The sequence below is a fragment of the Schistocerca americana genome, chromosome 9 (genome assembly GCF_021461395.2).
Source record: "Schistocerca americana isolate TAMUIC-IGC-003095 chromosome 9, iqSchAmer2.1, whole genome shotgun sequence".
In the NCBI taxonomy this organism is placed as follows: domain Eukaryota; kingdom Metazoa; phylum Arthropoda; class Insecta; order Orthoptera; family Acrididae; genus Schistocerca; species Schistocerca americana.
In genome coordinates this window covers 72,193,395-72,207,831 of record NC_060127.1, presented here as the reverse complement: position 1 = coordinate 72,207,831, position 14,437 = coordinate 72,193,395, and the positions used below count along the sequence as shown (strand labels likewise).

General features: G+C 37.1%; 2 protein-coding genes across 3 annotated transcripts in view; one reads left to right on the top strand and one right to left on the bottom strand.

Moving 5' to 3' along the window:
* The window catches only part of LOC124550918 (casein kinase II subunit beta), a 29,360-nt gene extending 23,009 nt beyond the window's left edge, over positions 1-6,351 (bottom strand). Inside the window, exon 1 of one of the 2 annotated variants that reach the window (XM_047125715.1) lies at positions 6,059-6,351. The gene's annotated coding sequence lies outside the window, so the exon portion shown is untranslated. The remainder of the gene's footprint in view (positions 1-6,058) is intronic. The other variant, XM_047125713.1, reaches the window with a different exon arrangement.
* A 1,455-nt stretch (positions 6,352-7,806) lies between these two features.
* Positions 7,807-14,437, top strand: LOC124550917. The gene is made up of 4 exons (XM_047125712.1): positions 7,807-10,399; positions 10,779-10,911; positions 11,002-11,148; positions 13,369-14,437. Exons 1-4 carry the CDS (start codon positions 10,251-10,253, stop codon positions 14,032-14,034), a joined length of 1,095 nt encoding a protein of 364 aa, XP_046981668.1. The 5' UTR covers positions 7,807-10,250; the 3' UTR covers positions 14,035-14,437.

Below are 14,437 nucleotides of genomic sequence, written 5' to 3'. Positions count from 1 at the left end.
AGTGTTACCCCTGCAATACTGAACAGGATACAGACTAGTGATGGTGAAGAAAGCTTTATCAAATAAAAATTTCATACTGGTATTGAACTGATGTGAACAGAGAAAGAAGTTCCAATAAGTAAATACCCATTGCAATGGATTGTCCTGAAGTAAACCAAGGGCCATGGGATATACAGTGAAGATAAAAGTGGAAGAATGCCAAAATTGGGACAAGGGCACTGAAATGAAAATATACTAAAAAAGGGATGTTGTAGTCATCAGTCTGAAGACTGGTTTGAGGATGTGGGTGATGATACATGCCTGTGCAAAAATATTACTCCAAAAGGGATACATCAGTGAAATGAATATTTCAGCACCTAGAAACAGTTAACTCGGATCTGGAAAGAGTGGTATAGGAGAAACTCAGCACAGCTGGACAAAGATGAGTATATGAAAAACAAGTACAGGTATTCTGAGTGCACTAGTCACTTATAGTATGTTTATCAGCAATAAAGAACCAGAAGGTTCACCATTTCATTTGAAAACCAGTAGATCAGTACTTGAGCACTGCCATTTCCCATTATGGGAAACACTTTTTATGAACATACTACAGATGTAAAGACCTCAATATTTTCATCTGGGAGACAATACATGTTTTGCACCACACTGCAGACACACTCACATATCCTCTATACTTCTTTTCTGGCTTACACTAGTCTCCCTTCCCTTGTTTCCTTAGATTCCAAGAGGTGAACAATTAAGTGTCATATAGTGAGAATTTCACAACCCCTTTCCAATTATCATCTGAAGACCTTTCTACCACTGCAATGCTGATTATGCAACCAACCAGTTGTAGGAACATTCTAGTAGAATGTAAATACTTTTTGATCAAAAGAGTGGTCTCCTTCAATCCATGACTATTCAGTAACTTCTAGATGCACTGAAATTGGATAAAATAATAAGCATTTCACTCCTAAGGCTAATGACAACACAACAATTTGCACTGAATTTCTCTCTTGGCTTCACCTCATATTACAAAATCTCAAGATGATGATGATGATTGGTTTGTGGGGCACTCAACTGCGCGGTCAACAGTGCCTGTACAAAGTCCCAATTTTTTAACATTCCAATTTTGCCACTGTCACGAGTGATGGTGATGATATGATGAGGACAACACAAATACCCAGACCCCGGGCAGGGAAAATCCCCAACCTGATGAGGAATCGAACCCAGGACCCTGTGATCCAGAGGCAGCACTGATAGCCACTAGACCATGAGCTGTGGACCTAAAAATCTTGAGAAGCCAGCTGCCACAAAATCTCTATTATTAACGTACATTGTTGCACATATATATCATGACAGATTACTTCAACAGGCAAAATACTGTTAGCTAAATGTTATAATGGAAAAAAACTTGAACTTACCATCACAAAGAGAGATCATTAAGATGATTGTAAGCCCTAATTAAAGACCATTAATAAAGAAGTGACCGCTGAGCTCAATATGCAGTAGAGGCGAAAGCAGAAAACAAATTAGTAACATGGGAACGGCAGATATAAACCAAAAAATTCATAGTAAAAAGTTTTTGTCAATCCTTTTATAAGTCAACAGAATGTAAAGATGACAACTTCCAAGTGCTGACAACTCCAAACATGTAATGAGATGTAATGCTTTTACTTTTACATTGCTCTCTATTGTAAGGAATGTTTATTTATCAAGAGGAACAAAGGTGAAAGGTGTATAGAGCCAACACTTCTACCAAATGTGAAGAGGAGGAAGAAGGATGACTGTTTCTATAAAGTTTTGGGTCACTGCATTATTGTTTTCCATTAGTTTTATGGCAACACTGAAAGGAAAGGTAACCATTTTGGATAATAATGATCATTCTACAGGCAGGTGTACTTCCCAGTAACAGCTTGCATATTCCATGATTTTAACGAGTCATTCACACAGCTAAAACTGCCTAAAAGTGATTTGATGTGCTTAAGGTTGAAATAATGTATCACCTTGCATAAAGTACAAGTTTAATATAAACAACACATATGTAATTGGTCAGTAATTAGCAATAAATACTCTTAATGTGCACCTACACAATGCCTTTTTTCTGTTCAACTTTAGCATGCGGTGCAAATTTCCAGCAGCGCAAGCATTCATGTGCATGTACGCACCCATAATTTGTTTGAAATAAAAGTGGGCATCATAGAGCATTGCTTCCTATCATTAATGTTAATAATTTCCATTGTTTAGCCAATAACAAGCAGATGGTGCCCATCGTGTGTTTCATTCTGTATCATGTTGGTAATGCTTTTAGTTGATTTATGTACAATGACACCTGTTGATGTTGAAGGAAGTGCACTGAAATGTACAGATTACACACAGACAGACGAAAGTTGTATAGAGCTCTGCTTCTAAAGATTATCTGAACAAAAATTTGAGATGTGATACCCGTAATGCCAAGTGGAGTCTTCACATGGCGGAAAATAAAAACTAGATAAAAATTTTCTGATCATATGACTTAAAGAATATGATAAATTTTTGTGTAGGAAAACAGAGAAGTAGCCTACAACATTATTAAAAGTGCATGTAAAAAACTGAACGATTATTCATGCTCTGGCAACTTTATGGGGCAAAAACTGAGGCATGATTACAACTGAAAGAGATGGCACAGGTGGAGCTCATAAAACTAGAAACTGAATTGCAGGACATTGAGGATGCAAATACAAATTTGGAAAACACAGTCTTCACTGTAGTGGATTCTGGGTCTATGACCTTCCCTAATTTGTAGAATCCAAGCACTTTTTGAGAGAGAGAAATTGTATAAATATTGGTCTTGTAAAATAAAATATAAATTGCATTACAAAAGCCAACTAACCAATGGTTTCAGAAATAACCCCTGAAATGTAAAATAAGTAGCTGAAACATATATGCGATCACTGGTTACTAAATAACAAAACATTATTGCCTGCCATACTGCTGAAAAAACTGCATTACATGTAACAGTAGCTTCCCTGAAGATACACATTCTCAGTTTCCCAAGCAAAAAAATCAGAATCTCTATTACAGTCTTCAGAAATTTGCAATCATAACCTCTTCACCACTTTTGTTATTTATATAGCACTTTACCCATAGTTACATCCTGCCTCCCTTTTTTGAGGTCTGTCACCACTATAAAAACAGAACAAAATGTGGATCAACAGCAGATTGCTTCTACAATTAGGCAATGTGTGGACATGAAAGCACACATGTGTATAGTAAGTTTGTTTCACTAATCTTTGTGCATTTGCTTTTGTTTCCATGCATCTGCACTTGTGCAGAAGGAAAAGAGCACTGTGTGGCGATAACTTCATACACTATTTCGTACATTCCACATAATCGGAGTGTTTCGAACACTCCTCATGAACATTAACTTCTTACCGGCTAATAAGGGAGTCCGTGGTGGGGGAATTGGGAAAGCGGGAGGGGAGCAGAAGGGGCTGGGTGGGAGGAAGGGTGTGTTTACTCTAAGGAAGATATTAAACGTAAGTGGACTACTTCATGGATGCGCACGGAAATGTTATCTGAGAGAAATGTTCAGATGAAGCCATTAATTTGACTCATGTTTTTGCTCACAGGAAGATTCAATGTAAAAAAAAAGGTCACATTGCCTCCTGTTACACCACTTTATCTCTCACAACAGAGTTATATCACTGAAAGTACTCTGGTATGAGGAAAAACTTAATACACATGCAAAAATTACACTCACACATTGCCTTTTTCATCTATCTCTGACATATTCGTTACATCTTGCAAGCCACAGTTCAATATGATAAAATATGTACAGAAATCAATTTTGTAAATACTGCATAGCAGTAGTAACATTACAGTATGTAACTTTACATGATCACTGATCTTTTTAGGCAACCATGCCAACAGTTTTGCTGTTTTTGTTAAGAAAAAACTGAGAAACGCTGAATCATGAGACATAACATGGGAATAATTTTGATGAGCACTCTGAATGTTTCCCTAGAGTTCAAAGCCTGTCCAGTATTGTGATAAATACGTATGGTAACTAGCTACCAACAGTTGTAAGCAAGGAAACTGGAAGCCTACAGACATACATATCTAGTTCTACTTTCTAAAGTAAGCAAAGCTTTCAGAAAAAACTCATAAAAACATTTTTTTTTCAGACTGGAATTTCTTTTTGCAAGGAAGAGCATTTCTTCAACCAATTTTTCTATGTAGTCACCATCACTGTTCAGACATCTTTCACAGCAAGAAATCAACTTTCCTATACTCTTCAGAGAACAATGCTGCCAGTGAAGACAGCCACTGCTGAACACCATTTTGTGCTTAGTTTTCTGCTTGTTGAAATCCTTCCCAGGTGTGAAATAGTCAATGTGGTATGATACTGTGAAATGCTCAGAAAACTTCAGCACACAGTTCAAAACAAAAGGCAAGACATTGCATTGCTCCATAACACCACACACTATTCTGCTGGTGTCACTCAAAATCTTATCAACAATTCAGTTGAGAGCAGTGCGATCATTTGCCACAGGGCCTTGATCCCACATCTTCTGACCTACCACTTGTTGAACTTTAAGATAGAGGAAGACACTTTGACAGTAATGATTGTGCAAAAAGATGGTTTTCAGCAATTGCCGTCTTCAATGGTGACATCTTTCTATGAAGAGAGCATACAAAAGTGGATTTCCCATTGTGACACATGTCTGAACAATGGTAACAACTATGTAGAAAAATTGTACAAGAAATGCTCTTCCTCACAAAAATAAATTTTGTGTTTGAAAAATATTTTTTTCCTATCTGTACTTACTTTCCAGAATGCCTTGTAGAACACAGCAAAGCAAATAGCACTACCACATTTCTATGGGTAATTCAATTTCTGGATTCAAGATCTCAAACACCCACTCTGGCATCAATTACAACACACGTAAGTTAATATAGTACATAAATACATCATGCACACAAACTATCAAAAAATCCAGATTAACTACACACTGCTGATGTTCACCCAAAACTGAAACTGATCCTCACAGATTTCTGACAACGCTGTTTCGCAGTGTGATATTGTGAAAATGTTTTGTGAAGCAGATGGACAAACCACTACGGTATATGGTGCAATCAATGAGTGAATAAACTGCTTAAAAGGAAGCTATAAATGATAAACATACGAAATTAAGAGGATAAAAAGATTAACTCTCAAACCATGTGGCAGAAGAATGCACACAAGAGGGCTGCTCATTTGGTTGTTTATCAAGAAAACGCTTTATTACACTCACAGTACTGCATAAATAAAATCATGATGAAAATTTCTTGCAAGAAGAACGCCTCTCCTGCAGGCAGCAAATAACAAGAGATTAACAACGAAGAAAAAATGCAAATTCCTCCCAAAAATTGTCATTTTCCCAAGGTTTTTTCTTTCGTGCTCAATATTATCTCTCTCTCTCTGTAATTTTTGTTTCTTATCACGTGCTTTAAAATATGTAGGCTATGCAGTTCCACAATTACCAATCAGTATGGACTGTAATACTTTACCATCTTCATTTCCTGGGCCTAATGAATATTGTGATTGCGACATATATAAAAATACATAAAAGAATAATTGTCGGCTAAGCCTTATCGTTTGCAATGTGCTTTGGGAAGATTTCCAGTTCCTTCCAACCTACTGTGTGTGGGCCAATGCATGTCCATCCCATTCACTTTATCAATTTGGATTGTAGGATTGGACATTATATCTTTCCATGCCACAAACTCATTTCAATCTATTTCACGTCAGGAAACAAATGGGAGACACCTAACATTTTTCAGGTATACACCTACGTTCTGCATTTCATGGGCAGCTTCCTTTACAAGGATATTCTTATCTACTTAAGTAAATATTATATACTTTTTAGAAAAGCGGCATGTTATTTCTGGCGATAAGACGAAACTAAAGTCAACTAATTAACACAACACAGTTCCACGAGATTCCATACAAACTAAAATTAATTTTGGACATTGCAGGAGAGAAAGCAAAACTAACATAAAAAACTTATGTATGTCCACACACAATAATCGTTAGCTGAATGAAAAATGTACTTGCCTTCAACACTAACGCCCACAAAAATCTATACAACACACTTTCGCTTTCCCGGTGCACTAACCTATTGCAAACCAACAATTCACGTAATAACGAACAAAAGAATAGCGACATGGTACAGCATCGTGTCAAGGATGACATTTGTCATTTAATTTTTGTAGCGGAAATAATAATTAATCACTTTTTCCGTCATGAATTAATCCAGAATAATATTTGTACGACAAATAAAAACCGGATATCACATACTTAAATGTTCTGATATGAAATCATCGGGGTCTACTGATCTAGTTGATGTCCCTTTTTTACCTTGACGAAAGAACTTTTACTTGCAACAAAAATGGTTGAGATATCAGAAGGTAGATTGAAGATGGTTTTAACAGTGACATTTTTAACGGGCTTCATACTTGGATACAAAATGAAAGAATTTCGTATATGGTGGCTACGAAGAAAACGAGACTTCCTAGCCAGTAAATTATCAGAAACACAGAAAAAAATTGATGTGATGTAGCGTGGGATTGGTTTTAATTGTTATTACCCATTAATGTGTGTGTTGTAAAGTGGCATAGAAACATCAACGACTCTTCTGTGAAAGAAAGTCATTTGGTGCACGAAATATGCAATGCAATTATTGGTGAAACACGTATTGTAGAGCGTGTGGCGATTCCTATAAAGAAGTCTGCAGATTATAAACCAACTATCGTTCGACTGTCACTAGTTTCATTTGCTTCCCCTTACAGCTGTATAGATACTAACAAAGAAAGCACAGCCTTAGGTTTCAGTTTTTCGCACCATACATAAAATGCTTGTGTGATAAACTTTCTGTGATAAAACTAAATTATGTAATAGAGAAACGCAGACGTTTGTGACTTATTTCAGTTGAAAATACGTATTTTTGCATGCATCATTATTTGTAAACACACAAGTGTTTTTTTTACAATAAAATAATACTTTTCACTGTTATTACGTTTAAGCTTAGTTCTCGAATTTCACTGTTGTTACATTTAAGCATAATTCTCAGTTACAAGCATGCCAACAAAGCATGTATTTATTTATTTATCCCGTTTCGTGTTCCATAGATCCGTATGGGAACATATCCCTGGATATAGAACGAGTCAAGATTTTTGCAGATTATTGTTTTGTGCACAGATACATTGATCTTATCATTAGATTAAAGAAACTGTGAAGTTTAGCATATACCCTTACATATTAGTTAAGATACAGGACATCTGAAAGAATATACAGTCATACATAAATTTGGGTATTGTTCTTAAGTTACACAGGTGTCATATACAGACATGCATAAATTTGGGTATTGTATTAAGTTACACTGTACTTACAGAGTAAGATTAATCAATTGTAGAGGTCACACAGTAAGGTTTAAGCACAAACGAGAGATTCTATGCATTTTTGCTAAGAAATTCATCAATACTGTAACAAGATTCATCTAAAAGGAACTTCAGATTTTCTTTAAACTTTGGCATGTTTCCAACCAGTTCTTTAATGTGCGGTGGGAGGGCATTAAAAATCTTGGTGCCACTGTATAGAACCCCCTTCTGGACCATGCTGTTCGTTTTTAGCTCATAATGGATAACCAGTTTCCTTCGGGTTTTATAATTCTGGTATGAGCTATTGATTTTGAATAAGTTGCTATTTTTTTAAACAAAGCACATCAGGGAAAAAATATATTGGGCAGGTGTTGTAAGAATTTGTAGAGCTCTAAACAGATCCCTGCACGAGGGCCTAGGATGTACTCCACACATAATTCTTATTGCTCGCTTCTGTGCATGGACCACTTTTTTGCTATTGGTTGATTTCCCCAAAATATTATACCATAGGCTATAAGTTGGTGAAAATAGCCAAAATATGCAGTTTTTATTGTGCTCATTTTCCTAGTGTCTGAAATTATTCTCAAGGCTTTCTATCACACAGGTAGGATTCATGCCATGTGCCTAGGGTTCTACCCATTCCTAGGGTCTTGGCTTTACTCAAGAGAATATGGTGGTGCCACTTCATTTTGCTATCTATGAGCAGACCCAAGAATTTGGAGGACTCAACCTTCAAAATCTCGTGATCACCCATTTTTAGGTTCATTTCATTAGTAACATTTGTGTTAGAAGAGAAATGAAGGTAATTTGTCTTTTTTAGGTTGACTGTAAAGCCATTGGTTTCAAACTAGTTTGTCAAATCTGCAAAAGCTTTATTTGCAGCCTCATTTGACACATTCCCTGAGAGATTATTAACTGATAAGGTGGTGGTGTCAGCAAACAAGAGTATTTTCCCATATTGTGTACATAGTGCTAAGTCATTTATAAATATTAGAAAGAGCAGTGGGCCCAATACTGAGCCTTGGGGTACTCCTGCAGTAATGGAGCCCCATTCGGAAGTTACCTGGCCACCATGCAGTCCTTCCACGATTACTTTCTGCTTTCTATCGCACAGATAGGATTCATGCCATGTGCCTAGGGTTCTACCCATTCCTAGGGTCTTGGCTTTACTCAAGAGAATATGGTGACTTACACTGTCAAAAGCTTTTGACAGGTTGCAAAATATTCCAACCGTCATCATATTATTATTTATGGCTTCCATAACATTGTCAACAAAGGCATGTATTGCATCCACGGTTGATACCCCTTTCTGAAAGCCAAACTGGCTATTGCTGAGGATGTTATATTTACTAAGATGCTCAACCATTGTGCTATGCATCAATTTCTCTAGTACCTTGGAGAAAAATGAGAGTAAGGAAATTGGTCGATAGTTTGTAGCCTCAGTCTTTCCTCCCTTTTTATAAATTGGTCGTATAAGCCCATATTTTAGCCTGTCAGGAAAAACACCTTCTTCCAGTGACGTATTACTAATATGGCAGAGGACTGTACTTATTTCTTTACAACAGTTTTTCAGTAACTTGCTGGAAATGTTGTCAACTCCAGCAGAATTTTTACATTTTAAAGACATAATTATTTTTTCTAATTCTATCACTGTAGTTTTTCGAAGATGCGTCTCATCTATTTTGTTAGTTAAGGTGTTATGCAAGTATTCTGAGGCGTTCTTTACAGAACCCTGGTATCCTATTTGGTTGGCCACCATTTCAGGAGCATCCACCGAAAGGCTCCCAGTTCTTAAGCTAATCACTTCTTTGGCAGATAGGCTTTTCCCCTGTCTCGCTTTTAACATATTTCCATATGGTTTTCATTTTGTTATTTGATTTGTCAATTTCCTCTTTTAGATACATACTTTTAGATTTCTGGATCACCTTCCTTAATATCTTAGAGTACACTTTATATTGCCCCATCACTGCAGTATTGTTAGACTGTGTGGCTGAGGCATACAATTCTCTTCTTTTTTTACATGAAATTTTGATACCCTGGGTAATCCATGGCTTAAATCCAGGGTTACATTGATTTTCTCTGACTCTTTTATTTGGAAACACCTCCTCAAAAAGATTTGATGTTAAATTAATAAATACATTAAATTTTGTGTTGACATCTGCTAGGTTGAATACTTCAGACCAGTCAACTAACTGTAGCTTCTGCTTGTATGTCTCCATTGTTTCTTTATTTATTGGCCTCACATTTTTCCAGATAGCTTTTGGTTTTCTGTTAAGATTTAAATAGGGGATTGTCAGAAGTATAACATCATGCTCTGACAGCCCATTTAGGACTTGACTGACTGTCAAGCTACTGTGCCTAGACTTATCAACAAACACATTATCAGTTAGAGTACTGGAGTGGTCAGTTACCCTAGTGGGAAATTTAACTACTTGCATTAGATTGTAACAGCTCATTAGTTGCCCCAGCTCCATTCTGTCATAACTTTAGTTCAGGAAATTGACATTAAAGTCGCCTAGTATTATGACTGAAAAGTTTTTTGTGTACAATTTATCACAGATTGCAAATTCAGTTAACATATTTTTGCCCCACTAGAACACATTTTTCAGTTTTCACTCACCAGAAATTAAATGGAAGAATGGATGAAAGTTCTATGTCAGTTAAGCCGCTTGCACACGGGATGAGACAACTCATGTTGATGTGCACGCAAACGGGATACACCATGTCATGAGGCACAGCACAGCTGGAACACGAGATGAGTCAGTTAACGTGATCTTGAGCTCTCAGCACGATCCAGCAGCAGTTGTTGAATTTATTTAGCACGTGAGTTTTATGCCCAGCGCACGAAGCACACGTTTCACCAAGTGAATATGGATCAAACTCAATTAGCTGTGTTGGCTTTATTGGCTATTGTGGAAGATGAGCGGAGAAAGCACTGCAGAAGTTTATGGACACGCCAGTGGATTCGGCAGCGCGATAATGGTAGAGGAACAATTCATATGCTGCACCATGAACTGAGGTACGTGCTAGTAGTAGTTGTTCAACAACACTAATTTGTCGGGCATTCAATATTTGTGTTGGGAACTGTTAAAATATAGTGTCAACCTTCAGTTTTTGCATAAATAATTTTTTTTTTTTTAATTTGTATACAATTGCCGGCCGGGGTGGCCAAGCGGTTCTAGGCGCTGCTGTCTGGAACCGCGCGACCGCTAGGGTCGCAGGTTCGAATCCTGCCTTGGGCATGGATGTGTGTGATGTCCTTAGGTTAGTTAGGTTTAATTAGTTCTAAGTTCTAGGGGACTGATGACCTTAGACGTTAAGTCACATAGTGTTCAGAGCCATTTGAATCATTTTTTGTATACAATTACTGCCCTAATGTAACTTATTTTCTCACTTAGATTACAAGACGCAGAGTCTTTTCGGAACTTCACGAGAATGGATGAAGACGTGTTTTCGAAGTTACTGAGTATAATTGGCAGTGACATTTGCTGCCAAGACACCAACATGAGACAATCTATAAAACCGTTATCGGTAAGTATATTTTACATAAATCTTCGTTGATAACAAAAACATCCAGTGTGTAATGTTGTTTTGCTTATACCGGTGCTTATTTTGTTGTAGACTGACAGTCACTTTAAGACTTTTCCGACTGGAGAAACGTTCCAGTCTCTGGGTTATGCAATAAGAATTGCGCCAAATACATTGTCAAAAATCATTCCAGAAACGCTGCAGGCAATTCTTAATAATTTGGGAAACAAGTGCATAAAGGTAATGTGTTGCGTACCTTTCACATATTTAGTACTAATTGGCTACGGTAATCCTACTATCAAATTTTGGGTGCATTAGGAAGAGTAATGCTTTAAGTACATAGTGCTGTCCGATTTTTGTTGTGATCATGGTTATTTATTTTGATCCTCTCTCAGTGCAGTAATATATTAACCATGATATAGGGCTAATGAAAGTAGATAGCTGATATGTACATACACACAGAATATGTAATTATGTCTTTATGAGGGTAGGACAGCATCCCAGCATTTCCCTTAAATGATTTAATCAAACCCAAATCAGGATAGCTGGACATAGCAACTCCATCCTCCCCGATACAATTGCACTGCATCACTAGGTTGGTCCCTGTTATACAATGTTGTTTCAATAATTCACACTTTTTACCAGATAACTTATACAGTAATATGAAACATAGTTTATCACTCCACAAACTATGGAGGCTAAGGCCTAGATGATGGCCAGCGTTAGTCTTGGCATGGCCCTGTTCTAGACTTTTACACTCTATGGACACCAGCTAATAACTCATCAACCAAACACATGCTGCTGTGCTCCATGCACTCACTCCAGTTTGTTCAAAAAAGTGGTTCCATGCCCGTAGACATCAGCTACACCTCTTCATGTCCACCTGTAAAACTAAGTCAGCATCCCAGCATGATGAATGACATGTTGAGTTCAGGAGAAAGACATTACTATCTTACACTTTAGGTCTAGGTAGATGATTTCTCTGTGAGAGTAGTACATTGTGATCACTTAATGCAATAGGAGTTGTAATTGTCCCCTTTTGTTATTAACTGTTACTATACGGTAATTGTTAATAGTGCAGTATGTGTTATTCCTGAAGTACATTTTAGCTGCCTCTTCTGAATGATGTATTTTAGAAATCTTTTTCATCTCCTTGTGCAATGTACTGTACAATTTCATTCCCTGATAAAATTGTTTTGAGGTTTTTTGTTTTTCCTGCAACTCCACCTTACCAGAGAAAACTGATTCATAAAATTTGCCAGTTGCTGGGGATTTTCTGTTTACTCCCATCATAAATTTGTATGTTATATCGAGGTATGTCTCTTTAGTATTGTGTTTTCACACATCCCACTCAGATTTTTATTTTCTGCATTATATATTATTTTGTAACTGAATGGTTTTCTGTTCACCAAGCAGTACCAGTATCTGCAGTTTGAACCCATGATAGATAGCTAGGGAATGCCAAAAATTAATTTCAACAAGGTGCATATTCATTGTTTTCCATATACACTTGATTGCTAAGTTTGAATTACCAATGCCCAAGAGAAAGTATGTATTTGAAGTTATGAGAAGATCCTTTTGTAGGCTGGCAGTTCTGCCAGCTTTATGGAGCCTGTCTTTTGCTTAATTAGTTGACAGTTATAATCAGAGATGCGAAAATCTTTCATAAACCTGTACAGTTTTGCCTGAAGTACATGGTCTTAAACAATGCTAATCTTTTAGATACCCTAGTTGCAGTGTTCACCATTTGTGCCACAACAAGTGTTCACAATGTTCAGGAAGTATTAACTAATTTCACCATGAACACTAATTCTAATATTCATGACTTGTGTACATAAATTGTTGTTCTTTGGGACTGAGCCTCTTCCCATGCCTTAACATATTGAAGAAAGTGTCCACATTACAGTGAGCGAGCAGTACATGCACAGACTGATTAACTTCCCTTGGTTAGTTCAAAGGATATTGATTCGACCATTTATCTGTGCTATATGCAATCAGATCTTCTACAGCTTTAAAATGTGTGCCCTGTCTCTTCCCCCCTCCCCCTGTTAGGCAGCTAGATCTACAGTAGCAACTTCCACATTTGTATGCTGACAGTGCTACATGCTGTATTTGTGTCCATATCAGTGGTCTCTAATGCGTACTACTTATAAGCTGTGCAAGGACTGTAGATCAGTGTGAAGCAGGTGTACTTATTAGTCATAGACTTCACATTTTGGAGAAGAATAGTAGCTATAAAGTGAATGACTTTAATGAAAGGGAACATCATGTTCTGTTTTGGTGCTGCATGTTACAACTGTTCTCAATAGACTGAATCACTTTATCTGGTGTTGAGAACTGTGTTTCTTTTTTGAGTAATTTAAAACTTTAGAGTTTGCATTACCTGTCTGGATTCTAAGATAGGACTTTACAAGATGTCCACTAATGATATTAATGTGCAATGGAAATATATTGTTTCAGATTCCAAACACGGCTAACGAGTGGAAGCAAGTAGCGCACTCATTCAATTTGCTGTGGCAATTTCCCCATTGCATAGGTGCAGTTGATGGTAAAAAGGTAACCTTCCAGGCACCGAGAGCAGCAGGTGCCTACTTCAGAGACTACAAAGGCCACAACAGCATTGTGCTCCTGGCGGTCGTTGATGCCCATTATAGGTTCTTATATACAAACATTGGTGCCAATGGTAGAGTTCATGATGGGGCAATTTTTAACCAAAGCAAACTATCAGAGGCCTTACAGGGCAATAACATGAATTTGCTGCCTCCTGAGAAAGTGGAGTGTTTCAATGGGCCTTACCTGCCATATGTATTTGTGGCAGACGATGCTTTTGCCCTCAAACCATATATGATGAAACCCGATCCAGAGAGAGGGTTGTCAAAAGAACAGAAGGTGTTTAATTATAGATTAAGCAGGGCCCAGAGAGTAGTGGAGAATGCTTTCGGCATAATGTCAAACAAATTTGTTGTTCTACTAAACCCAATTCGTTTATCTCCAAATAAGGTTGACACAATCATCAGAACTTGCTATGTTTTGCACAATTTTATTCTGGAGCAAAATCCCAGATGGTATGTGCCAGGAGACATACATAACATATCTATGGACTCAACGATGGAAGGAATTCCATGACAACATGGATGGCATGCAGCTGCAGATGCATTGAAAGCCAGAGATGACTTCAAGATGTATTTCAACTCCATAGGTACTGTCCCATGGCAAGAAGAGGCTGTTGATGCTGGGAGGTGGTGATGACAGTAGAGCTTTGACAACAGTACACATTTATATGTCATTAATTTTTGTGTATTTTATATCTATTAATTAAGAAACAATTTTTTTTTTTTTTTTTAAATCATCAAATATTTCTGTTCTGCAATTTGTACTCAACATCTATTGTGTACAGAAGTTGTAATCCAGAACTTAGTGTATTTTCCTGTACATAATACACATAATAAATGTTATTTTGTGGGCACCAGTGCCCAGTTGAGAAAAAATTTTAGTTTTCCATAACAATAAAGACTTACAGCAATTACTA